The following is a 27,751-nucleotide window of genomic DNA, read 5'->3' on the forward strand; positions in this document are numbered from 1 at the left end:
ACATTTTTGTGAAATATGTAAAATGCAAACCAAGCCTCCAACGATTCCCTTAATGGCGCGGATCTTGCTTTTTCTTTCCCGAATCGTCTTAGTGAGCTTTTCAATGCAGAATGTCTGATATCTGAATATTAAAAAGGAGTTTCAAGCTCATCTGCAAATGTGATTTTCACATATCACACTTCTGCAGTCTTCAAGCTACTTCATCGCCAAGCTTCTGAGCAAAGATGGCTGAGGAAGGGGGTGGGGGTCGGGGAGTAAAAAAGAAAAACAAGATGCACATATGGGTTGCGATTGATGTATTCCGTTTCTGACCTAATTTAAATCCCTGCCAACAAGCTCATATGCATACTGTACATTTGCTAAATTACTGAGTATTATAAATCTTGCCGTCTTCACGCAGACAGGTGTAAACATCAACATTCATAATGCGCCACAAGTAAATATGATATTTTCAACTATACTGCAATAGAACCCAAAATAATTTGGACCTCATTTTGATGCCCGTGAGGCCCAGGGGACTGGCCACCAGAAAGACGGTGGCCCTGCTTTGACATGCTAGCCTCGCCAAGAAATAATTATGGCTGCCTGTCTTTGTTCCTCCCAATCTTTCTTTTCTCAGAGCACTAGTAATTTGCTTGTGATATTTTGCTTTTATAAAATGACTTATTCTCGGTGGACTCGAGTATCACATGGGTGTAAATGAAGGCGCAAATCAGCTGCCAAATTTTAAGGTTAGAAACAGCAGAAAGTTCATAACAAGATAGTGAGACTGAGTGTTTTAAGTTATTGTCTTGTATTGAATTGCTGTATTTAGAAAATTCTAGCTGAGGACACTGTGCGTGACATACGCAGTTGTCCGAATGTCTTAAGGGGACGCAGTGTGTCAGGCAGCAGTTTGTTGTCATGATAATCCCCGCATTTATAATGTCGAGATCAGCAGGTTACTGCTCTGCTCTTGCATGCCATGTCAAGACTTGAGACAGGCGTAGTGGATTGTCATTTCTCAAGCAATATTTTGACAGTTCCTTCATTTTACTCATATGCTGCAGCTCAAAGGTCAGAGCTGTGCCACTTCCATTTACTATGAGCGTTCAATCCCTCAGGAATGGTGCTCTCTCCCCGCTCAGACACATACTCACACACACAGTTTGTTCCTGCATCTCACTATAGATTGACTTCACTTGTTACAAGCCATATATGTGAAAACATGTTTTACCAAAATTGAAGGGCAATTACAATGTATAAACAAAAACAACAGACTAAATAGTAAAAGCAGGTCTGTGCAGTTTTTCTTTTATTGATTGCTTATTTCCCCCTCTTGCCATCACTCTAATTAGAGCATCCACAAAGACAGCCACCCTTCTCACTTAGCGGCATGTCACGCTCATTACCAAGTATCTTTTTAAGTAAAGTCAGGTATGATTGCTGCTGCCTCAATGGTGTAACTGTCATCCACTTCCCAGTGCGCTTCGTGCTACTCAAACATCGCGGCAGGTTATGTCATCCAAAAAAGGTACTTGTCACTTGTACAAAAAGTCATTGTTGCTGGACCATTGTTGCCGGCTCTTACAGCTATCGTATGGGAATTGATGGAGTGACGGTGTTTTAGAGAGAGGTGCAGTTCTGAGGGCCCAGGGGGGTTATGGGTGTAAATCTCCCTTATACAGTTCTGCTGCAGGCCACAGAGCGCACCATCATTAGCCACAGCAGATGGAGCGGCTTCAGCGAGGGGTTTCTCTCTTCCGAAAGGGTGTTGCTGGAATTGTCTATGATAAAAAAAAAAAAAAGTATTCGGGTGGAAGCGAGAATGATGAAACACACTTGAAATCAGATAAAAGGTATAACAGCACCCAAACAAAAGGCTTCGAAGCTCATCTGTAACTGGCGAAAGATGTAAGGATACATTATCTAATGGTGTGTAATGTGGTGCAAGAATGTTATTTCAAGAAAACGTTGTCATTATCAATATCCAAAACCATTTGCTTTGAGTAGACAGTATTTACATTCATGGGCAGTGTGTTACAGCTTGTTACAACTTCACTTTAATGCAGACAAGACATTAGACAATTTTTTTTTCCATTTTATTTGAAAGGGACAATGCACATTGATGAACAACAAATTAAGTTGTAAATATGCCAGATTCTAGCAGCAGTAGCTAATTTGCATCTGTAGTCTCCTATACAAAAATACATTAAAATACACATCACAAAGGAATACAAGGTCAAGTTAAGAACATTGCAATAAGACAACAGAATGTCATAGTAAGATGACAAGATAAAACAAAACAATATAAAAAGAGTTAATGGTCGCACATTTGACAAAAATAACTTGCAAATTTTTATATTTTCCATTTAATACATTCTAAAATTAATTCAATTCCGAAATTATCATCCCAAAAGGTCAAGGTAAAATCCAAGGACATTCAATATCACTTTTTTTTTTAGAAAAACAATGACAGATAATTTTAAAGACGTACATATCCCAATATATAATTTTTATTCTTTAAATTGCATGAAATCAATGAAAATGTTCTATTCTATTTTCTTTTTTCTGTTTATTTTTTAATTTAGATTTTTTACTTCTTGTACTCTCTAATCCTGAGTAAAATCAATATAGGCCACATTCTTATTAGTATTACAGTGAATGTGTAAATCCTGTGGCCGGTATTTATTCATAAATTTTGTTTGTAATATATATCAACAAACAAATAGCATTGAAACTTATAAACAATTGGACAGTTAATGGCGAAACAATGATGCAGGTTTTTGTAATACTTGGGTCATTGAATAATGATTTCACCAGACCGAGCGCAGTTAATTTATTATAAAAACAAATAAAATATTTAATCGTTATTATCATTTACTATTATCTACAATTTATGAAATGTATAATAAAGGACATCTATCAGGGTACACTTTCTACAAAGGTCGCTTCACATATTATTCTTAACTTAAATCAAAGTTATGATGCTATAACAATTAGCCAGCTAAACAAAACAAGCTAGCTAAACAAAACAAGCTAGCTAGCCACACAGGTAAAATGAATATATATATATATATATATATATATATATATATATATATATATATATATATATATATGTACCAAGTGATGTTCAAACTAAATGTGATCACTACATACCAGTTGCTAAAATGTTTTTGCTTCGTTTTTTTACATAGTTGTGAAACAGTACAAACCTAAAATGCTGCTCCCATGGATGCGGATGATACAAACTCCTGTCTCTAAATGTATTTCAAAATCAAAGTCCCAAATTGGTTATTTCTTTTTGGTTGCACCACATGATAATTCATAAAATGGACGTAATTGGACAAATTTATCCGTCAATGAATAAATAAATACAGTAAATACTGATATAATTTTTTCATATATCAGTACAGCTAAATCAGAATCCAATTAAAATCAGTGCATCTTCTGTAAATGTATACATGTAGAGTTTTTATCTCCAATAACCTCTATGCTCGCTGTGAATTTTACTGGTTGCATGGGAGCAGGCCTGCTATCCAGGGAGTGTGTGCGCATATGTGCGCGCGCGTGCAGGCGTGTGTATGTGTGTGTGAAGCGCTGGCGCATTCGTAATCTTCCAGCAAGAAGTTTCACAAGGCCAGATCAAGAATTAGAGAGGCTGCGGGTGGGAAAGGGATGGGGGTGTGGGGTGGGGGCGCTGGGGGGTTGTAGAGAGAAAAGCCCATCTCAGTCTCTGTTTTAAAGGACAGTGCTTGCTTTGAATGTCATTTGACAATTTCCTTTTAATTAGAACCAATTTACAGAAAGATGCCCAGCAGCTAATCTTAACAGGATAATTAACTTCTATTTTCTTTACTTTTAATTAAAAAGTGGAAAAGATTTAGCTGATCCATAAAGAATTGTTCTTTTGAAATGTTCATCAGACTTCACACTTCTTTTGGCATTGGTAATATTTAGATCATATCTGCCGCTCACAGCCTCTTCTGAGTTATTGCGATGATTTTCTCCCCCTTATCCGAGGTATTAAGGAGTAGAACTATCAATAGTAGAAATAGGAACTAGGGGCAAATTAGAATTAAATTAATGAAGAATTTATTGCGAAAGACAACCCCCGTCCTTCATAATGGAATGAAATTGGCATCTCAGTCTGATTAATTTCTTTGAAATTCCTTGATGGAAAATATTGTTTTATCTACATTATTTGATACACTTGACACTCTTTTTGTATATTCACATTGAAATAGGTTCAACAAGTATTACTATTACAGTATTGAAGTCCATTGCAGAATACGATGATGATGTTTTTTTTCCGCCGCGAAAAATAAAAACTACATAAAGGCAGATAATTCTCTTGCCTTCGTTAGCATAAAAATTCCCTGGACAATCGCAGCTAGTTAACAAATAGATTTTGCCCCACTGTTAGCGTCACCCAACTGACGACACTTAGTGGAGATAAAGTGAGCCGGTATGAGGTGAGCGCGTTTTCAACAGTGCCTGCACTCGTCTGCAGATGAGCTGATGGCTGAAGATGGATGCCCCCACTTAACCATGATAGCTCCCCGGAGGAGCTGCACTCAATGGCTTCATTAAAAGTCAACGTTTGTGTGAAAAGCTTGCTTAAAACGCCGTAATTACAGCCAAATATATTTTACCTGCTTTGTTTCAGCTGTCATGTTAGGTGTACGGCACATGCTTAACTTTTATTTCCATACAAAAAGCAAAATGATAGCAATAAATCACCCAGCCGGCACTACAGTATGGCACCTCTGCAAAAGGGAAAATGGGTCCTTTAAAAGGAGGAATTGACAAAGTCCATATTACTAAATTACAATCTCTGTGACTTTTAAGGGCGTACGCAATGTACCAAGTCCGCTTACACTTGTATGTGTAAATTGCAGAGAGACAAGTAGAGGCGGGAGAGTGAAGCAGGACCCGGCTAACTCCACAGAGAAACTGCCTGGCATCTGCTAAAGCCTTCGGGCACGCTCAGAGGTGCCTCCAGCATTTTAATGGCGTAGTCAAATGCCAGCATGTTTTCAAGCCAGTCCAATTCCAATTCACTGGATAAAGAAGCGAGCTCGTGTTATTCTCCTTCAATAGAGCATACTGGGCGCAACAACAGTCAAGCCAGCAACTCGGAAAACACGACAGGATCGTTGGGTCTGATACTAAAAAGAATTTTTGAGGTAATATTTGAGACAGATCATCCATTTCTTTGAAATAGTATCCTTCTACATCTGGGTAACACCATCACATGCTTTTCATTTAAGAGAGGCCTCACTATCAAACGGAAGGCGTTTCACCCTATGATGCACAAATATAAACAATCATAGGCCAGCTAAATGCATGATGTCATATGACTCGCTTTAGGTACTGTAGATATCACCAGATGACAGTGATGCTGCATTCGAGAATGGTTTGAAGTCGGATATATCAGAGTTGTTTTTTCCTAATTCCAACCTGAAAGCATTGGAGGCAAAAGTAAATGGCGGATAGTGCTAAATTGTTTTTTTATTTTGGTCCTCAAAACTCATTTTGACCTCCAGCAAACTTACTTTCTCGCAATTTTGCTTCATTTATTATTTTTATCTTATTTTATAAGCATTCCATACAGTTCAGTAGTTCATCGTATAATTTTATGCAGGGAGATAGTGTGTTATGTGAAGTTATGTCAAATATTTATGAATGAAGAAAAGCTATCAAGTTTTATACTCGAGTAAATTGTGTTTCACCATTCACGTTTCCAAATGGGTCGCCATTGTAGAGTGACGTCAATTGTAGTCCGTCGGTGAAGTTGGGGTCCTTTTTTTTCCGACTTTGCAAGTGGAATTTCCGAGTTCAAGGTGGTGTTCCTGTACACGCTTCCTGGTTTGAACACGAAAAAGTCAGACTTCCGACCATCCTCGAATGCAGCATAAGTCTACTTGTCTTTTACAAAAATGTGAATGCATTTAACAATCAACACAATTTCCAAGCAAGAATCCTTGCTGCTGAGTTTCCGATTAGTTTGTTGACTGCTGATTGTTGCCCAAATTTAGGAAGGCAGCCATGTCTAATCATTGGAATTAGATTGCTTGGCAACTGGAAAATCAAGTTAAACAATACCATAGTCACAGGCTGTAACTTTGAGAACACAAGATACATTTTCAAACAGTTACGGTATGTACAAATGGCGAATTGGCTTCATTTTTATTGTGATCAGAGTGGAAACACTTAAAGAAAGGCCACCTTTTTTGTAAGATGTAATACTTAAGGGGAATGGTTGAATTCCTCCGGGGGTTCCTGTAACATATTAACCTATTAAGAGCAGCATAAATGATATCTATTTCATTATAGTGATCAAGGATTAAATTAGAGGCCTGAGCCCTGTAACATATACACTAAGTCTTCTCCAAGGCCGAGGGAGCCCTCTGCTTCCCAAAGGTCATTAGAGCTGAGCAGAGAATATGGCCCCAAGTCTCTTCTTGCATTTCTCCTCTTTCACTTTCTCTCCTGCTCACACATCTAAAACCCTCATGCATTAGGAGCCAATTTAGCTTCATTTCATTTTTACATTTTTAGTGGAGAAAAGTGTTAATTCCCTTACACCACCAGTGAGTGTAAACGTATGAATGAGTACACTAACTGGCTGCTACATTACACCAGCTGTGTCATATATTTTGACATTGCAAAGATCAAAATATTCAAATTTGACACTGTCAGAGAGGAGTTACTCCGACAATATATCTTTGGCATCATACTTCTCATTATATTTTTGACTGTCTAATGTTACTGAAATATTAGACACCGCTTAAAAGTTTGAACTTTCTGATCTTTTGCTTTAAACCTCCTCCTCACAACTTTATCATGATGCTGTTTGCGCTCTAATATTCTTTTAACAAACCGTCACAGAGCCGGTGCATTTATACTGACACTAGATTACACACATTAGTTATCATCATCAGTCAACGTTGGATCATTCAAAAATCACCAAGGAACTTCTGGAGTCAATTGGCTGCACTGAGTGAAAAGGGGGTAGATCGTTTTACACGTTCTACAAAAAAAAAAGGTTGTTGATTCTCTACCTTAAAAAAAAAAAATAATAAAAATAAATTAAAATATATATATATATATATATGTATATATATATATCTTTATGTTTGAAGCCTGAAATGTGACAAAAGGAAGTATGTATAGTTCACTGTATAGTTATACACCACAGAAAACTACAGCCACTCAATATGAACATATTGTAAAATCAGTACAAAAAAATTAACATGATTATCTTATCTATCTAAATCATTTCATGTGTTGTATGCAGTAACTCTTCTATTGGATATCATTATTTTGTGCAAGTAGTCGTAATGGTTATGACTGGTAGGTGTATATTTTTATGCTTACCTGGCTCAGCCAAACATATCCATGTTTTGCATCTCAAGTACTACATTTTGTTTTTAGTCGAGCCTTTGAATGTAAATTTGTATAGATGGGAGCACAAATGATTTCCACCCTTATAGAGATCGATAGCTTTGTTCTGTCAGATTCAATTACCTCACCGTTAATTGGGGAGCGCAATAGAGGTGGCTGCAACGCACATCACACTGGGAAGCTTGCTGATAATGTGAGGTGTCGCTATCATAACTTGGCCAAAAGCTGCCCATGCTGCAGAAGGGTGGAAAAGTATGCCATGAAATTATCAGTCACTCATGCCACACATGAATTTGTTTAGCAGCCCTCTTCATTTTTCAAAGTTTACATATCATCTGCAAAGTGCAGTATGTGTCGGGGTTTTTTTCCTCCATTGCCTGCTTTTGAGTTTCCCATGAAAAATCCGCTCATTCCACAACCTCTGTCTGCAGCCTCCTTCTACTAGTATCCCCTTCCTCTGTGACTCATTAATCCTCTGTCCATCATGTGCTCTGTGAGTATCACCCCATTTTATAAACTCAGTGGGGCCATTAGCATAACCCATGCTGGAGCGCCACTCTGCATGGGCGATCTATATCAGACAGAGGCCATGCCACGAACAAAAGAGCCACTGTGATCAAGCCTGCATTCAGCCACCAATGTCTCTATTAACATTGGCTGCTCCTGCCCACTGCTCCCACTGCATGATTGTTAGAACACGGCCGATACTTCCTCTTCCAAGAGGCAGAGATAGCTTGATGGATGTGGATGATATAGTTCAGAGGCCATGCAAAAAATCAGATCAGAACACTTACCTTGAAGAAGAGGAAGAATCAGACAATAGGAGCTGATTTTTTCTTCTTCAAAAGTGGTGGCTTTTTTTCTCAAAATTGCAACCATGCTGCAAATTAGACCTAAGACCACTTTTTTTTCCCAGACCGATACTAGTGAGTACTCAGGTATTGAGTAATCACCAATATCAAGTATCGATAACACTAGTACTTTTGGTACATAAAAAACAACAAAAAAAAAAACAATGACGGATCATTTATAAATTAAAACTTATATATCCCATTCCCAATGTAGAATTTTTCCTTACAATTGCATGAAATTCATGGCAATTGTCTATTACCTTTTCCCATTTGTATAGAACACACATTAAAATGAATTTTGATAAATCAATAAATGAAATTAAAGTAAAATCCAGTGGACAGAAAAAGTCTCAATCAAAATATGTGATTGTAAATCGTAATTGGCATCTGTCAGACATATATGTCTTTCGTTCCTGATCGTAAAGTAGCATACTCGATCCCATCCCTATTTTTATTTATTATTTTTTTATTGCTGTTTGATTTATGAAAACCTCTCAAATTTGAGCCTGTTATATTACCAGCCATCGCAAACTGTTGTTTCTTAGATAAACTGAAAGGTCTCTTTTTGGTGCCGCTGGCCAACTGAACTCTCAAAGAGGCTTGATAATTGTGTGAAGCAGAAGACGTTGCTCTGGCCTGCAAAGCCTATAGAAATGCACCAAATAAGCATGGATCACACACTGAATGTGACAGGATTTTAAACAGTACACAACTAAATATAGCAGGGACACCACTATCAGAAAATGAGTTAGGAGTGTGGTGCTAGTCGTTTAGAAAGTCATTATTCTTATCGTTGCTGTCTCTGAAATAATTTCAGGTCTCTCCATGCAATGAATACTGTTTAATAAACTAAACGTGAGAATATAAACAAACTTAACTAATCTATGTAGTCGGCAAGAAGTTGCCATCTGGCCTCTGCAATGGCGCTGACTGAGGAGTATTTCATTTTTTTTCATATTCAGATAGGCCTCTGGTATCTCTATCGCTTTGAAAATGCTCCATTTAGTTTTTATCTTTTCGAGAGGGGAAGTGAGATGCCCTTATTCAGAGTCTATTAAACTGCAATTCTATCTCATCTTATCTACCTAATCTTTGTGTCTTATTGACCATGAAGTTTATCTTTAATCTCTTTTCACCCTTATTATCGCACAACACTGTGGGTCCATTTTCTATGGTATGCGCTAGTGCTGCTGTATTTGTCCGCAGCCGGGGAAGAATAGTTTTGCTGTACACACAGCTCTTATTCAGCTGTGTAATAGAATGTGTAGGGAGTGTGTTTATCGAAATGTATTTTCCTGCTTTCTTGCACCTTCTGTCTCCACTTGCTTTGGCGGGAGCATTTAATGCCAGTCATACAATCTATCCTTGATTCTGCCTTGTTTATCTCTCTGTATCATCTTAAGTGATACTAGAGTCACATCACGCTTCACTTCACTTCTCAGCGAATCAGCAGATACGATCACAAAACTGCATCCTGATTTAAGCGTGGCATGCCGACTTGTGCAATGCCTATTAGAGATGTGTGCTAATTCTTGTCTTGTGCCCATGTAGACCCTTACAAAAGAGTCATTTATAGGACTAATGAAAAGAGCAATCAGTTTATGGACATCTGGGGGGGGGTGTCTCTTCCGTGGCTCAGATTGAGAGAAATATGAGAGTAGCACAAGTGCTGCTGAACTGAACTGAAATCACTGCTTTACTATAGCGGAGGGATTCACTTGTACCACAATAGAAGAAACATAATGAAAGGTGTCGAGAGGATATCAGCGCTCTGTGTTTGAGCTTCAGAATGATGCACAAGAGGCTGCAACTCAACTCATGTGACAAGGAGAAACTGATACCACACCCAAATGTTGCAGGCAGCGAGCAATGACAGCACTTAAAATGATGATTACCCTAAGCTCAAGAGGGATTTTTCAGAAAAATAAATAAATAAACAATGCCGTTTTCTTGCTTGAACTGTATTCTTTCAAACTTCGAGTATTTGGTATACAAACTCTGGGGACATGTTGTGGTGTGAAGGAAAAGTGTGTGCGATTATCTTAATGACATTCAAAGGCTGGGTGAGATGTTTTTCACAGCTAATACAATTCAGGTTGCAAAAGAGTAATTCCATCAACGGCCTTGATTGAAGCAAAATGGTAATATGCAAATTCCAAAATAGATGTACAGCTACAAGCAAAACTCTGGAATCATTTAGATTTAAAGAAATAATACTGCACAGGAGAAGGAGGTGTGTGGGGGGGTTATTAATCACAGAGAAAAGTGTCTGCTTTAAGATTGCACTGGTGTATTACCTGGAGGCATGGAATGTAAATGGAAAACCTACATTGTACCCTGTGATAAGGCTAACAAATTAATAAAAGTATTTTTATTCCTGCTCCCAAGCTGATGCCCGTATAAAAACTCTGGAAAATAACTTTTTTTCTTTTTCTGTGTGACGTTTTGTTTTTCAAGGACTGTAATTAACATCATCACTGACCTTGGCTGCATTTACAGCTTCCTTACAGCAAAAATAAACAAATACTATTTTCTAATGACAAGAACTGCAGAATCAAATCTGCATTTGTATTAGCTTAGAAAACGAAACAAGGTGACAGAGACTTTGTTTTTTTTTTTTACTTCTTGAAAGCCTGAAGGATCTGATGAAACTGCTTAACATCGGTGTGTGTACATGTGTGTATGTGTGTGTGTGTGTTCCCTCAGGTCCTCTGGAGGATGGCCTGGAGGAAGAGGATGAGGAGTGCGTCTCTGAGGAGAACGAGCTCCTGGCCAAAGATGAGTTCTCGGTGGAAGAAAACTTCCCTGCCGAGTTTGATACCGAGAACATGAGTTGCGAGGACATGGAGTACTTCTGCAACAAAGGTTAGCATTGTTTACTTATTTGAAACCAAACCCCAATCATTCTCCACAAGGCGTGTGCGCTGCTCTTTTTGATGCCTAATGCCCGACAATATGTTGGGGAACCCTCGTGCCAAGACATCAAAAATAAGTGGAACGCATGCCAAAGGCTTTTAATAAAAGTCCTGTTCAAATCAAGCTTGGCATGAATATTTTTTTCTTGTACTTTTCCAGCATCATTATCTACAGTGGAAAGTATCCATGTTGATATTTTATTCCCACAATCCACCGAAGACTAGTGGTTTGATCTGAGAGATTGGCAGACTGATAGTGCTGTGAAGGTGTGTTACGGCGCACCAATGCACTGGAGAGCACGGCACTTCCTTTTGAGGTCGCGCTAAAGCCTTGTGACTCCACTAAGCAGCACCTGCTACTGCTTGGAGGTCCAACACTAGAAAGAGCGACGCTTCGCCAGGCATGCGCCAGTCTTCTTTGAACTGCAATTCAATTAGATTTCTTCTTTGTGTGTTTGTTTCATTTTGGTCACACCGTGCCATCACATGAACTAATTTGTGGTCTTCTCCAGGTTACAGTGACAAGATGACAGAGTTTTCCAACCTCATAACAATCCCCCTCCAACCCCTCCACCCACCTCTCCGTACCCCCAGGTCGCATGTCTTTGCTACCCCAGGTGTCCCCCTCATGGTTGCCATATATTTGAGTTTTTAATGAAGCAACCGTTCTTTGAATCAATGGCCTTGTTTCTCCTTTCAAATGAAAATGGTTTAGAATTATTTTTTCACACCTCTAAACTGATGTGCCTCGTGGGATTACATTACAGAAGCAAAATGAAACTTTCATGTTTCAGGTAGGCTATGCCCTAGTAATTGTATCAATGTCTTCCTTTTGTTCTCTGGGAAAAGTTGAACGGCGCATTTGTTTAGAAATTGCAATTACCAGCAACACCGCATCCGCTTTTAGCCTTTGTCTCTGACACGATGTGTCCTTAAACTTCAAAGTGGTGTGTGTATATAGGCTTGTAATTGCCCGGTAGCTATGATATAGATGCCGCCGAACACATTGGAAGCTGCTGCTGCCACAGCAAAAAAAAAAAATATATATATATTTTTTTAATATTCGCCTTCAGAATATCTTCAAAGTGGTTTGTCAAAGCCAGCGATTTTTCCATTGTTTTGGATAAAACCGTGTGACCAAAAATCTAATTTTCATGTCCCGTGTTTGTGAACAAAGTTAACACTTAAAAAGTAAAATGTGACGGGCTAGTTTTCCTGGTGGAAATTGTTAATCTGTTCCTTGTCATACACAAGCGCTACATGCCAGATTTTTGTATTACTTCTCTGTCTGCACTTTCAGTGGCTAAGTCTCTTTTGCCTCCTAAAACCCAAGTGATGCTTTATCCACATTTCTTTTTTCAATATGGCAAGTTTTACGCCATCATCAGGTGTAGCCTTCATGATCCTTTTCTCAATTAGATCTATTTAAAACTAATGTCAGTGGGGCTTAAATCTACGCCACTTGTGTGAAAGTGCCGTGAATTAAGAAAGACGCATTTCAGGCAGCATTAAATGGTTTAAGTGTGTTATTACTCAACTATAGGAGGAAAAGGGACCCCTTGATTAACTAAACCCTCTCAAATGCGATGGCGTGCTGTAATTAGCCATGTGCGGACTTGAACGTGGATTTTAAAGCAGCCACTCATCCCATGGCCTTTATCTTGTGCTGCTTTCTGGAGAATAAGGTCTCCCGTGTAAGGTTCCTCCACTGAGCAGCGGCTCTCTGGTCTTAGCTTAGCCTTGTATCTGTGTAGTCACTCTATGAAATGGGCTTGTCAGGGGGACCTAAAACCTCCATTAAAAGTTTCAGTCTATAATAGGTATTAAAAAGCTGTTGGAACACAAAGAAGAGTACCAATTTTCATTAACATATGAAGCACTTATTAACTTTGATCAGAGTGCGGTGAAGTAGTAAAGCTGCTTAAAGGCGCAAAGGTCAGGAAGTTGAATGCCACCAAAGCCTTAGCCATTTGCCTTACCCTTGCAGAAAAAAGACTCCCCAGATAAGTGTAGGGAGCACCTTCATGTCCCATCTTGGTCGGAGCCTTGGAGAACTCCACATTAGGCGATGGTTGACTTCAGAACCTGTTCAGCTAAGGGCGGCATACCTTGACTAGACACAGAACCTAAAACCGCAAATTAACACAATTCACCTTTCAGGCTAATAGAATTTTTTCCTATCAAGGTTAATGTATATTGAAAAATGGAACAAATATAAAGAAATAGCCCTGCCTTTTCCTAGATTCTGAAACATAATCTATCTTACCCCAAACACTTTCATAGAGATTTAGGCTCCATAATTGATAGATTTAAATTTGTGTGTATACACTGAGTGACACCTTTCATACTGAAATAGTAAAATTTGACAATAGCTGTTCTTATCCCCTTTTATTAGAGTGACTAGAGTTCTAGGTTTAACCGGGGAAGAACCGTTTGAGCCTTGTGTCGCCACCCCCATTGTTTTGTCCCGCTTTTATACAGGTCCCTTCTTGGCGTCCCCTATTTTTTTTTTTTAGTCCAGTCATCGAGTAAAGTTTTTGGGCCATGTGTATGTCAAATCACACAGATTCATATGACTAATCTAGCTATATGTAATCGCTAACAGACGTTTTAATGTCATAACGGAACTAGAACACTTCCTGCTTCTGTATCTAAGAATCATGAGAAATGTAGTCCTACATTTCCAGAGCTGCAGTCCTGCGTGTTTTGGATGTCTCCCTCCTCCAACACAAGTGATTCAAATGATCAGCTCATTCAGAAAGCTCTGGAGAAGCCTAAAACATGCAGGAACGGTGGCCCTCGAGGACCATAGTTGCCCATCCCTGTACTAGGCTAATGCTGCGATCACCGGTCAAACCCAACGCAAGTTGAGCTTTTGTGGCGGCATATTTTCAATGTTACAATGTGGGATTACGAGGTAAACAATACAGCCAGCTTCCATTAGCTGCCGGGGCCAAGCAAAAAAGGTTGGAAAATGGTGAGTGTATGTATGTGTTTAGCACTGTTGAACTGTCAACCAAGATAGCATTTAACATTAGCTGAAGCAATAATGCAATGATTGGTCACAAGATTGACAAGTGATTACATTTGTTATAAATAGTAACAATATGTTTCCTTGCTGCTGGGTTTTGTTTTGTTTTAAAAATACATTATTGACCCCTTGATTTGTACCCATTTTTCTATGACATGTGCAACTGTTAATTTTCACAATCAATTATTGTAGACAAATACCCTAATCTCAAGCACAATTACATATCTTGACCGAATGACCTGTAAAGTGGCAGAATCAAAGATGGCTCTTTTCTTCACAGAAGCAATCCGAATCTCTCACAGTACACCGGAAGGTCTCCTTGGCTCTTTTGCCACAGCTGCTAGTGCCTAGAATGGTGATTGTGGAATTTTAATGCACAGTTGATGCAAGAGAATATGGGCAAATGCTAATTTGCGGTGCGATAAGATGAATCAAGTCATCCCTTTAGCCCCATTTGACTCAGTGGAGGAAATTAATCATTAATGTTTGTTAAGTATGACAATCTAACTGGGCCAGATCTACATGCTCAGAGACGGAGGCAGAGCGAGATAAAGACCAGGCTGCAGACAAGGAGGAAAACTGCCAGATTCTGTAATGATGGGAATTTATTGGCATTTAAAGAGACAGTGGCAGAGCATTGCACTAATAGCCTCCCTCCATTGGAGTGGTCTCTCTGCCACAAATTGAAAACAATTTCAACCTATTTTCCTGACTGCAGAGAAGTCTTACAGCTATGCTTGACTTTGGAGAAAAAGATTGCTTATGAGAAAATGTAATCTGTTGCTGCATATTATGCATCAGCAACTAAATATGCATTATCAACTAACTACTTGGAAGGTAGCCTACATCACATTCTGAAACATACTGCGCATGACTCCCTACTTGAAATGGCTTTAAAAAGGGGAAGCCTTAAGGTCAAAGTATCAAAAGTTGAACTCAGTAATGAAGGACGATCATGTATGAAGACTTTCAAATGCTTATGTTCAATATTGCTGAAATGGTGCCCTGTCTCTAGCCCCAGTGGTCAGAATTAAAGGGCTCTGAGCTCCTTCAGCTCACACACATAGATTGACATTTTCAAGGGCTTCCTTTGCAGAGACAATGCTAAAAGGCACAGAAAAAGCCAATATGACTTTGTTGCTACCTTGCTCGAGGAATTCTTTGTGTAAATTGCCTATAAGCTTATTGACCTGAATGTGTGTCACACCGTGTGTGACTGTGATTTGGCTCGAGTGCTGTCCTTTGATAAAACAGTGATAGGACCGATGTGAACAGCTCATTTTGTCCTCATGCATGCCCGCCAACCCTGCAACCAGCAGGCCACCTCGCTCACCATCCTTTCTGTTCTGTTCAACCTTTGGTATATCTCTGCTCAAGTCTGCAGGGAAAGGAACCAAAGCCAGATGTAAATTATGATGAAGGCGATAATAGTAGAAGATCATCATTGACAATCTGTCTCTCTTCATAAGGCTTCACCGGGTCTCAGTTCAAATAATGAAACTGGACATTGTCTTTATTACTTAGCATAGACCTTTGTGAATAAAACTGAGCACCTCAATAAATCTATTTCTTTACATGAGAGGTTACAATACCATAAAATGAAATTTCTCCCTACTTTGCTGTAGCAAAGGACTGCTGCCACAGCACTTCCTCCTCCTGCTGTGCTTTTTCTTCATGACATTTGTGCAGGGAACTTCATCAAAGCCCTGTGACATTGTTCCCTGTGAGACTGCCTGGACGATTGTGTTGAAAATGCATTGCAAACTGTGCTAGATAGAAGGCAGAAAATCCTTAATCACTCCTTAATTAAGGAATCATCTTGTAGCTTTATTTCCCGGGCTGTAATTAAACACTTCCAATACATTTAGTTACAGGGCTTAACATGTTCGCCTGAGATCAAGGTAGTGCCTTTAATGTTATCTCGTCAGCTTTCCCCCCCAGAACTCTTGGTCTGTGCCATTTTGTTATCCAATTCATAATACAAGCCCAGTATGCAAAATAGGTTCTCCAGTCCCAACAATAAATAGCAAGGAATTTAGTTGAGTGTGTCTCTGATACCATACAGGGAGGGTAAATGAGTGGATGGAGAGAGATGCTTGCCCAAGCAGACGCTCACATAAACAAAACTGGGTCGTAATGACCTCCAGTGCTGGAAGTAGGACATATCTGAAGACTTCAGTGCAATATTACTTTTCTCTCTTTAACATCTACACAAGTAGGAGGATGACAGCTGATCCTTTTGGCAGTGTTTGTCTCCTTGTTTGAACTGAACCATGTCCAAAAATCTAAACAAACGTGTGTGTGTGTGTGTGTGCTTGATCGGAAGATTAATTTACCGTAATTTCTGGACTACAAGGTGCACCAGACTATAAGCCGCGATAGCTAAATTTGGGGAATACTCGAGTTGGTTACACATACTGTATAAGCCGCAGGTGTTTTAATGTTAACGCAGCGGGTTCTCGCTACTTTCTTTTCCATAATGAGAGCGGAAATTGTCTTGCTCTCGTTCTGTCTCTCCTACTGTATTTGGGCTCACTTGGTTTGTTTTGCTCTGCCGGATGCTCTTGCGCTTCCTTTATAGAGCGGCCCCTTGTGATCTGACGGATAAGCCGCACCTTTGTATTAGCCGCAGGGTCGGATGTAAGTGAAAAAAAGTAGCCACTTGTAGTCCAGAAATTACTGTAAGTAAGGATGGACATTGTTTTCCTGTTTCAGCAATCATTTGGAAATTGATAACCAACACCTGCACATGTACCTTGAGGGGAAATAGTGTCTTGGGACTACAAATACATATTCATTATGCCTTTTTTTCTAGTTGTTTAAAAAAATATATATATTGTTATGGGCTGCACAACTGATATTGAAATGATCGTTGTTCATACCTTGAGCCAGGGTGCTGAAACTGTAGAGCCACATTTACTCATTAAGTGTTGAGTCTGTGCAGTTGTGGCTGTTCAAAAATTACTACCGTACATCAATTGATGTCCTTTAAGGAGACATGCAGCAGCTGCGTTTTTTTTTTAGAAGCGCCAAAACATTTGCATTTTGAAAACGGAATTTGAATTCAGATAAAAGTAGACAACAACATTCAACGCTTTGGAAGAAGCACTGTCTGACAACGTATATGGTTTTTAGGGCTTGGGCTGAAGTATTAGAACAGACCCGAAGACTGTTGTCCTTAAGGCTAACTAGTACCCACTGACAGCATGTATTATTTTTATTTTTTTAGAACAATACACATTAATCGACGTAGCATAAAGGCATCCGTGTATGCTCTCGTCTTTATCACACCACCCCTCCTTTTCGACTGTGTGCGCCTGCTCACCCATCCCTCTCTGCTCATCCGAGAGAATGGAGAGGGGGAAAAAAGATGCTGGCCTCTCCAAATCTCTTCAAAGATGTGGCACGGTAAACAATCAAACCGGAAATCCCATGCCCATGCCAAATAGACACCGTTGTGGCAAAAGTAGAATAGTATTCTCATGTTCACTTTTAACAAAAACATTATATATTTTTGTAGGATCACTCTCAGTCAATCACTTAAAACATGTGCATATATATGAGGCAATAGTTTATGTGCCTAGAAACATTGCATATAAACTCTTACTATTCTTACTCTTACTGTGGCAATGTGCTTGGCTGGTGAGGCACTGTTAGCTCTCCTTTAGTGAGGCACAGTACTCTCTGCCTCACCTCGTGCATTTTTAGCTGTGGTTTTATGCACTCAGCAAAACTAAATATGTAAAACACAAATTAATACACTAGCCTGAATACAGAAATTTTTTTTCTGTAATTCCTTTCTGAAATTTGTTTCTGAAAATATTGGAGACATGAAGAGAAACAAAAATGAGCACTAGCCAATTGCAAGTCTTTCAAACCAGTTAATGAAGGATCTGAGGTGAGGTAAGGCTAGGAAATGAGCAAATGTAATAATTTAGGCTACAAAATAATCAACATGATTATATCCAAAAAGAAAATCAAATTAAAGTATAATATACCAGAGAACTGAAACTGAAATTTATTTTGATCAAATCATATTTTTTTAATACCCTTCATGATGCAGGGGTCTGCCTTTCTTGACAACATGTCCCTAGTAACTAAGCATGCCAATTTTCTTTCAGTAAGTGCATCAAAGATTGCTCACCAAGCAATCCCATCACTGTCACTGCTGTGCATTTGGAGGTGGTGTCTATTTAACAAGAGCTTTAAGCACTTGCTTCCTGGAGTGAGATACCCAAATATCCCTTAGCGCGGTCTGTCTGAATCCAAAGACTGCAAATCAGCCCAACATCCTATAACACACATTCTCCCTCGCTCCACAATAGATCAAACGGTAATAAATAGCCACCTCTTTCCCGCACATGGCTTTCCTTCCTGTTTAATGGCACTTCCTCCTTTTCCTGCAAAAACGCATGGGAAATCCTTTTACATAAAAGTGTGCAGCTGGACCTTGTGAGTTCACTGCTGAAGTGATAATATGCATACATTGCCTTGTATACACCAATACACAGTCACAGTTATCACTGTGCATTTTCTGGCAAACACACAATATCTATGGGTATTTCTAATGTATGGTCAATGAGGTGCATCATTATATAGTATTTGTACTGCTCAGTTTGTATTAGGTGTATGAGTTTTTTATTTATTTTATTTCAGGAGAGGACAATGTCAATCGAGAGGCAGGCGAACCAGAGGTGGACAGCCAGGCTGAGAAGACGAGGCACGCTTCAGTGGGGCCGGATGAATGGGATGGTCCAAGTAAGCAAGGCATTCACACGGGCACTGCTCGAAAACCTTTGAGGGCCATCAAAGTTATTAATAACTTGTAATGCATTTCACTCTAAGAATACAGTGAATAGAATGCCAGTAAGTATAGAAGTGATTGGGCTAGCAAATCCAGCAAATATTGTGTCTTCGATTCCAAGGTGGCTTAATCTGTAAAATGTTTGCATGCAACAGAACAAGCTATGTAAACACCACATTCCGCTTTCTTTTTTTTAATCCATAAAAGGCGCAGGATCTGTCAAACTGACTACATTTACATGCAGTCAATATTTGGGTTGTCGTCAAAATTCCAGTTTCTGAAACATTCAGGATAACCTGTTTACATGCATGAGCAGCCAGAATTACTACTGCATCCATATTCCGTTCTAAACCGCGACACACGTATAACGTATTTAAGCTAATAGACATCATTTCCGTGTTTAGCTTTCTACGGTTAATAATAGACATTAGGCTATATTTATGTCACTCACCTCACTAATAAAATAGTCTTTTTGTTTACCTCTCTCTGCCTGTGTATTTCCAGTAGGTTGCAATTCAGATGCACGGACTTACTATATATACATATCATATTTGTATGTATATATACACACTGCGGCATTTTCACCGTAGAGACAGTAAACAACGTGAAAACGCCACGAAGAAATCAATTTACTTAAGTTAGGCTCGTTAAGCAAGTGGCAACTTAAGATGGCCATCAAAGGAGGTATCTTAATACACGTATATATATATATATATATATATATATATATATATATATATATATATATATATTCAGTTTTTTTTTAAATTCGTGTTTACACAGCCTTTCAAAACCCAAATGTTGCAATATTCGGATTTTGAAAGGGTTATAGACTGCATGTAAGCATAGTCACTGTAAATATTTGTGTGTTTTAAGCACAAATCGTGTTTTGCCATTCTACCAAAGGTGACATCATCAAAGTGACGGATAATACATCAAACAGCCTGCATACACACTGCTGAACACTCAAAACATATTCCATCTAATGTATAAAATGACCTCAATAATGCATCACAGGTACAGGCGTTTGCAAAACGAGCGAGACAGACCGAAAAAAAGAATTGAGTGAGAGAGAAAAAGTGGATTTGGGCAAGTTGTGCTTGCTAGCTAAAAGCCCCCTGGGGTGTGTATTTTATAGTGACAGTGAATCAGCGTTATCACACCTATCAGATAATGCATTTATCATTAAATTTCACATTTGCATTTAAATCTGGGGAAGGAAATGAGCATTGCTGGCTAAAGATAAGAGCGCTGGGACGACAGTAATAAACCATCACTGTGATCAGTCAGGAGACGAGGCTGAGGGGTCAGCTCAGAACTATGCGGGCCATGACAAAAAGAAGGCATCACATGCAGAGAAAAGACAGTTTGGGCCAAGAAATGCTGAGCTTATAAATATGACTTTGAAAAGGAGGAATGGATGTACAGTAGCATGGTCAGACTTATGCCTGACTGCAATTATTGCTTGCCTTCTACTTACTCGTCATGATGAGACTTAGAGACTCACAGCCACACAGTTGGGCTGGCATACAGTAGGACTTAGTCTCTTGCATACACTCCACAGTTGAACTGCGGAGGAGGTTGTGTGTGTTGCCCATTTCATGTTTTACTAAAGCGCAGCCTGAGTGCTTCTCAGCTATCATGCGGCCTTTGGTTTGTCGACTTCCACGCGTCGTCCTAATCTCTGCTGTATTACATCCGGGGAAAAAATTGCTGTGTCCAGCTCTTATACATCCTGCTTGCACTAACTTCATCTTGACAGCAAGGCTTGAAAGAGAATCCTGTTTAAATCAATACGTTGCCACAAATGCGAAGCTTATGCCGCCATAATAGTGAGCTGACCCTGTCGTTCCTCTGTTTTCTCATTGGGCAGCACAGAGTAGGCAGAAATTAATCTTGCCGCATAATAATGCCATTCACTCTGCCATCAAGACTGCCATGAAAGGTCATTTCCCTTTTTAATTTTTCCCATTGTACTGCAAAAGTCAGATGGGCATGTTATAATTTGAATAAAGAGCAAATCAGACAATCAGATAGGGACATTTGAAAAGACATGACTTCCTGTTCAAAGCGATTAAAGCAAATTTATTTAGTTTGTGACTGTCTACCTTTTAATCTCTTTGTAAATGTTCAGATAGCTCCACATTGAAAAAGTTCTTTGTTAGGGGCTGGCTTAAGTTAAAGCAGGTATGATTATGATCACCCGCAGATAATTTTTAATCACTCCACGCGTGCATCTGAATAGGATGTGTAATGGCCGTTGCATAAAAAGAGAGACAAGCCTTTTAATGAGGCGGGTTAACTCGGAACATGCCCACCTGCTTTGGTGATTCTATTGAAACACCTCTGTACACTTTCCCTTTTGCTGAGTAACAACAAAAGCCTTTGCAATCCACATCCTGTAATTGAACATTTCTTCTTCTTTTTTTAGTCACTGCTTTTCATCTCCACTGTGCACATATCAAGTGACTGTCCATGATTGGCCCTTGTTCTCTTTGGTTCTCAGTCTGCAGAGAACCATACACGATGACTCAATATTAATCTGATAGCTGTCTGTGTTGTTCCGAGTGCCGAGTCTCTGATGTGGAACACCCAGCGAGCCGCCTTTCTCTCCCCTTGTCTTTACAAGTATGTCCTCAAGCAAATCTGCACGCTGATCTTCTGTCTCGTGTTAATTTCTTGTCATGGCACTTTCGCAATCAGCCGCTGATTCGGGAGATAACGTGTCATGCTATTCTTGTAATTTTCATGGACGAGCAGTGATAGGAATCTGTCTCTGTCTCTCATCCCCCTTCTCTTGCTCTCCTCTAGGCTAATTGGGAAAGGCATGTTTCAACTAGCGAACTTTGCTAATGAACTTGTTCCCCGCCTTATCTAAATGCTTGCGCGTGTAAACCACACCCCCTTTACAATGCCATAAGAAGATTGTGGGAGCAGTAGTTCTGAAATATTTCTGCCTGTAAGTGAGCTTTTAGCCTCACAAAAGCTAAGTCATCACGGGACGTCAACAAAATTGGATCGACAGTTAGTGGGAACGTCACCTGCCCTAATCATATTGGAAAGAAGACATTAACGCTGCTAATGTAAATAAAAGGGTTTTAAAAAAAACACACATCTTGTGGTGGAAGAACTGTAGCGGGAAATTAATTGTGATCATATGTCAATGTGTAGGATTAGTTAGTAGGAAAGGTGTCTGTATTGTGCCCTCACCCATGGTGACAATTTAAAAAAATTGCCACAATTAAATATTCAAGTGACGTGGAATCCACAGTGAGGAAGTCACAGGAGTTGGTTAAAGAGGAAATTCTAGAGATAATCACTGACAAACTGAAATCTTCCCACTGAGCAGCAAGAAGAAATAGATAAGTAACTACTTTAGTTTTCGGACTAAAAGTCTGGAGTCTTCCGTGTGAAGAAGAAGAAGACAAAGAAAATACACGTGATGGTAAACCAATTTAAACTAAAACTAAAAAGAACCCCTTTTTTTTTTAGTTAGAAGCGGAAGTTTCATCCTCGTTAGCTGATGTCAAGACTGGGTGTGTTCAGAAATTGATGAATTGAAATCTAGATGCCCTAACATAATTCTGAGAGTGTGTGTGTTCAAAGAGGGCAAAATGTGCAGTTTATGTTCTATAGCAGGATTCACCAATTCCGGTCCTCCAACACACCTGATATTAAAGATCGGGATCGCTATCAGGCATGCTGATGAGCTGATTATATGAATCAGATGTGATAGTGGGCGGGAACATCTAAAACCTGTAGGAATCCGGACTTCGAAGACTGGAATTGGTGAACCCTGTTATATAGCAATCAGCAACTCGTGCTTGAATGGCTTCCTTTTTGTACTGCCTGACACATTGGGCTCAGGAACTCTTTTTTTTTGCGGCACTCTGAATAACCGAACGGCACATTTGACCACGCCCCGAATGGTTAATGTGAAACTGTAAGTACAATCACTGACAGCAATCACTCTCAGAGTAGTGTAAGGGCATCAAGAGTGAATTTCCAAACACACTGTAAGGAACGGGGATTTGGGGTGCCAGTCCCAGCTTTAATTTTAGCATAGTCTATACAAGTTGCACCCGAGTAGAAGTCATAAGACCAGCTAAATTGAAAAATGTGTGACTTATGGTCAGAAAAATACAATATGTTCTTTTAAGAGAGTGGCAACCCAAAATTGCATCTGTGTACTTTTTCAGCAAGCAATCGCAGGATAACATAATGACAATTTATACTTATACTAATTCGATAATAAGTATTGGTTCATAGGCTGTCTACTTGCATGTAGCCCGCTTTGGTAAAAATCTGTTATTGTGTCTGGTTGTAGACAGAATGGAACATGAGCAATGTGGCCACTTTGTCCACAAATCGCTTCTCTTGGCTGTCCTCGGCGTCAGCACGGCCCACCTTGCTCAGCTCCTGCTGCCAGTTGGCCATTGACCAAGGGGTCAGCCAATGGATTCTACCTGACAGCCACACACACAAAAATGGAAGCTCCATTGTCACCCACCCCCTTCCCTCCATTTTCAAGACATCAAACATGCACATGCCGAAAATGCAGTTTTACTCAGATGTAAAAAGCCTCATTTGTGACTCCAGCCAATCCAGAATACTCAGTGACCAATCGGCTTTCTGCACGCCCCCCACTCTCCACACACGTCCAAAAACATTTCAGGTTTAATGCACATATGTCATACTAGGAGAACAGGAGGACCAGATGGCCACGATACTTTGGCAGGTGGCTCAACAAATGTTTGTGGTTGCTCATGCAGCTATTTATGCCATGGTGAAACAAAGACACGCAAATATTTGCTAAAGGACAGTGGGACCTTTTGTTGTAATTCAAAGTGATCACTTGTATGAACCAATGGATAAAACCATCAGATGAACTTTGAATTCCCTTAGTTTAGGTAAAGAAACAAGCCTCACATTAATAAATTGTAAAGCAAAGGTTCAACCAATTTGTCAATTAAGGAAACTGGGAGTGGCATCTTCATCCAAATCATTCTCAAGGTGAATGAAGGCTGTTTTTTTTTTATTGCTCTGTGAGAAGGCTTTATTAAAGGCTTTATTAAACAAATACCTCTACCAGAAAGAACACACTAACATCTGACAGCTAGTAGGTCGCCATGCTACAGTTAGCCTAGCTTAGCTTGACAAATGACAGAAACGACTGAGAGGTCACTGAATCGCACACATTCATTCAGGGTTTCATTTTAAAAAAGCAAAACATTTTGCACCAGAGCCACTCAGTATGATGTTACACCACTGCTACTACTACTACAGGTTTGCTACAAAACATTATTGAAAAGCATTCCCTGAATGTATCTAAATGTGACCAGATGAGCGAATGTCTGAATGTGATTGGATGATTGAGAGGGGGTTCGGGCTTTGGGAACCGAGGGCAGTGAGTAGAGTAAGCAAGCAAATTTTTCTTTGGGAGTGAGTACAGTGAATTAAATAGAAAGAAAAAACAATGACGTCATCAAGTAGTCTATGTCAACTCAATTATTTTCACCTTAACATCAACTAAAAAAAAAAATCCAAATTTGTTCAAAACCTATTGCAAAAATGAGAGCCGGTGTCCAACAAAACAGCATACCCGTCGGAGTAGCATACCTTGCACTTCTGTGCATGCGCTGTAGGAAACAGGTCATGCGCAATAAGAACAGGTTGGGTGTTTGGTTGAGTTTAGGGTGAGGCTACCGATAGTTTACTATACGCAGGTATGCTGATCTGACAGAACACCGGGCACTTCCATTAATTGTCACTTCCCATCAATGACGATGCCCAGTTTTGCCCACCGTTCAACGAGTGCTTCCGCATTTTCAGCGAATGCTTTATGACGCGAAGCCTCGCAAAAGTAAACGGAATGAGAGGGACTCTCTTTATTCACCCCGATTCATGGACGTAAGCGTGCTTCAACCGGTGCTTACTCCGTGTATTTATTAGAGGTTTCGTGTCATTGTGCCTCGTCGAAAGGGTATCGTCATCGATGGGAAGTGACGTAATGGAAGTGTCCAGCCATGGCAAAAACTCTAGGATTACTCAAATGTGCTTGTCTAGCTCCAGCCAACACGAGTTTCATAAAGTCCCGTTTATTAGCATTACCTCTGAGACCAGATTTATGCATTTCTTTGTTTTGTTTTGCTGTCTTTTGGAGTCATAAGATAAACTTACTAGGGTTAATCAATTTACAGTTTCATTAATGCCTTAATTGAGTTTATCTAAAATCAAAATAGCGTCACTGACTGTTTAATTATGAGGCTAGCATGGTCTCCAGTAGAGGTACATTTCCGCTAACAACTTGAAGTAATGTAATGTCTTTACAATTTGACTTTTTGAAACTCAAAGTGAATTTGGTGCAGACTGCTGAAGATTAAGACCAAAACACATTGCGATGCTCACACAGCAACAGTCCAGTCAGGTTGCTCATTCTAAACAAGACGCTTTCCAACTTGGCACTTAACTCTTTTCTAAAGTCCGGGTGCAGTCATGGGAGAGAGGGATGCAGCAAAATGAGGGGAGAGAGACAAACGGAGCACCCAGATGCAGATTAGGCTGCAGAAGATGAGGTTGTAAAAGGGATTTAATGGTAGGATGGATTAGAGAAATCCTTGTAACAATGTTAAATAATTATGGTTCCAGTCGAGATCAAAGCACCATTGATTGAACCCCTCAAGCCTTCACATACGGAGTCTTAGAAAGCAAAGATTGGTAAACTAGTGCACAGACCACTCTGGCTGCTCCACTTAAATTGGATTGGAAATATTAGGATATAGATGAATCCTTCAGGAGGCTTTCGCAAAGCTTTTGTCACCAGAAATGTAGCTTGGGAACGGTATGAAAGGTTTGATAGTGTACTGTCTCGACAGAATCGTAAGACGAGGGTGTCACAGCTGTCTCCACTGATACCTAAGCTTTTTAAGTAGACTTATAGACACACTTGACTGTTATATCAGCAAACCCGAAACTTTCTCTGCACGATACCCCCCCAAACACACACACACACACACCCTATTTGCCAGCACCACCGCCGTCTTATAATCAAGAAATTTGGATGTGCATCACAGCAATTTTGTCTGGGAAGAGAAAGGTTTTATCTTGTACCTAAAGGGGTTTACTCAAACATCTTCTGACAAGTCTGACAAAACTTGAATGGTGCCGATTTCTGATGCTTATTATCAAAGTCCGTCATCAGATTCTATCAAACTTGCTCGACTGACTGATCTAAAACAAGTTGGCCATTAAAGTGAAACAGCTTTTCCAGAATATTCTGGAACTGTATTTGTTGTTGAAGGCATCACCTGTGTGAGGAACAGCCCTCATTTAGCACAGCCGCACACATTCACCACGCGTGGTTATAATGATGAAATATGCAACAAGAGATTAGACAAATCACTGTACTCCTGTGCTGCATCGCCTTGATGCAAATTTAGTCACTGATCCGCAATACTAAGAGGCTTTATGGAGGAACTTCATGGTTGTTAGTTATATAATCTAAAATAGGACAAAATGTAATCAATGTTCTTATCATCTAAGGAAGATGTCACCACATTCAGTTCTAGTTTGAAACAGATGTGTGGGATGTAGCCCCGTAAGAATGCCTTTAATAGGATAATTCAGTCCCCACCATTTTGTCTGCATATCAACGGAAATTATGGCCACTTACAAGACAAAACTCACAATGCTATCTTTTGACTGCGATTCCACATGAGCAAGTCGAAAGAAGATTCTGGGAGAAAATGTGGGTTGTCACTAAGAATGAATTTGACTTAAAACGCGGCTGGTGGTGCAGTTTCCGCCCCGGGGGCCAGTCACCAATTGCGTCTTTCTTCAGCTCTTTGAATATGGCTGTTTTGCAATACGTACCCTCGCAGGCACTCGGGGTTGCGCGCATACGAGAGGTATCATTATAATTGCTTGAATATTTGATGTGTTTATTTAGTATTAACATGGAGACAATGCAAGCTGAAAGAGGGGAAATAGTTAAACTCTATTAAACTCTGGATTGCTCAACTGAAAATTACTTGGTTGTGGAAATGTTAATTTTTTTGAGTGGGGGGGATTTTTTAAAAGAATGGACTGGATTAACATTGGTCTGATTTGATTTCCACTCATGAACGTATGTGGCTTTTGTTCTTTTGAAATAGTTCCATAATGTATGTCATGACACTGCTTTGCTTGTAACTAGTTACTGCAGTAATCTACAGTAATGCATTCTAATACCCCTATGGACTTGATGGGTATTGATTAGGGCCGACCGATTAATTGGCCGATTATGGCCCTTCAAACATCAGCCAAAATCATCGGCCAGACAGCTGATATTTGCTGATTATTTTTTACCTTTATATATTCTAACCATTTACAGCAGTTGTACACAAGTGACACTGGTCTCATTATTTACAGTATTACACATAAATCTATACCATAACCTAGTATTAGGGATACCAATACCAAGAATCAATATCGGTGCTGATACCAGCCTTGTTTTAAGGTTATGGTTGTTCCGATCGACATGATTGGAAATCGCAGCAATCAAATGATATTCAAGTGATCGGTATTTCGGATTTCATATTTTAGTTCTTTACTTGATTTGAAAGGCTGCTGATTTGCAGCCATATAAAAAGGTATCATAGTGGGATACCTTCATTTAAAAAAATAAAGAAAATAAATAAATAAATAAATACGTACGTACATACATACATACATACATACATACATAAATATTGAGACAATTTAGACATGGTCTTCTTTT

General features: G+C 39.5%; 1 protein-coding gene across 1 annotated transcript in view; it reads left to right on the forward strand.

Annotated features, from left to right (window-relative positions):
* Positions 1 to 27,751, forward strand: part of zfpm2a (zinc finger protein, FOG family member 2a) — a 138,908-nt gene that overhangs the window by 25,528 nt on the left and 85,629 nt on the right. The window contains exons 2-3 of the mRNA XM_077575834.1: positions 10,950 to 11,108; positions 18,846 to 18,947. Of these exons, the coding sequence (XP_077431960.1) occupies positions 10,950 to 11,108; positions 18,846 to 18,947 (261 nt within the window). The remainder of the gene's footprint in view (positions 1 to 10,949; positions 11,109 to 18,845; positions 18,948 to 27,751) is intronic.

This window comes from Vanacampus margaritifer, chromosome 9, assembly GCF_051991255.1.
Source record: "Vanacampus margaritifer isolate UIUO_Vmar chromosome 9, RoL_Vmar_1.0, whole genome shotgun sequence".
Lineage (NCBI taxonomy): Eukaryota > Metazoa > Chordata > Actinopteri > Syngnathiformes > Syngnathidae > Vanacampus > Vanacampus margaritifer.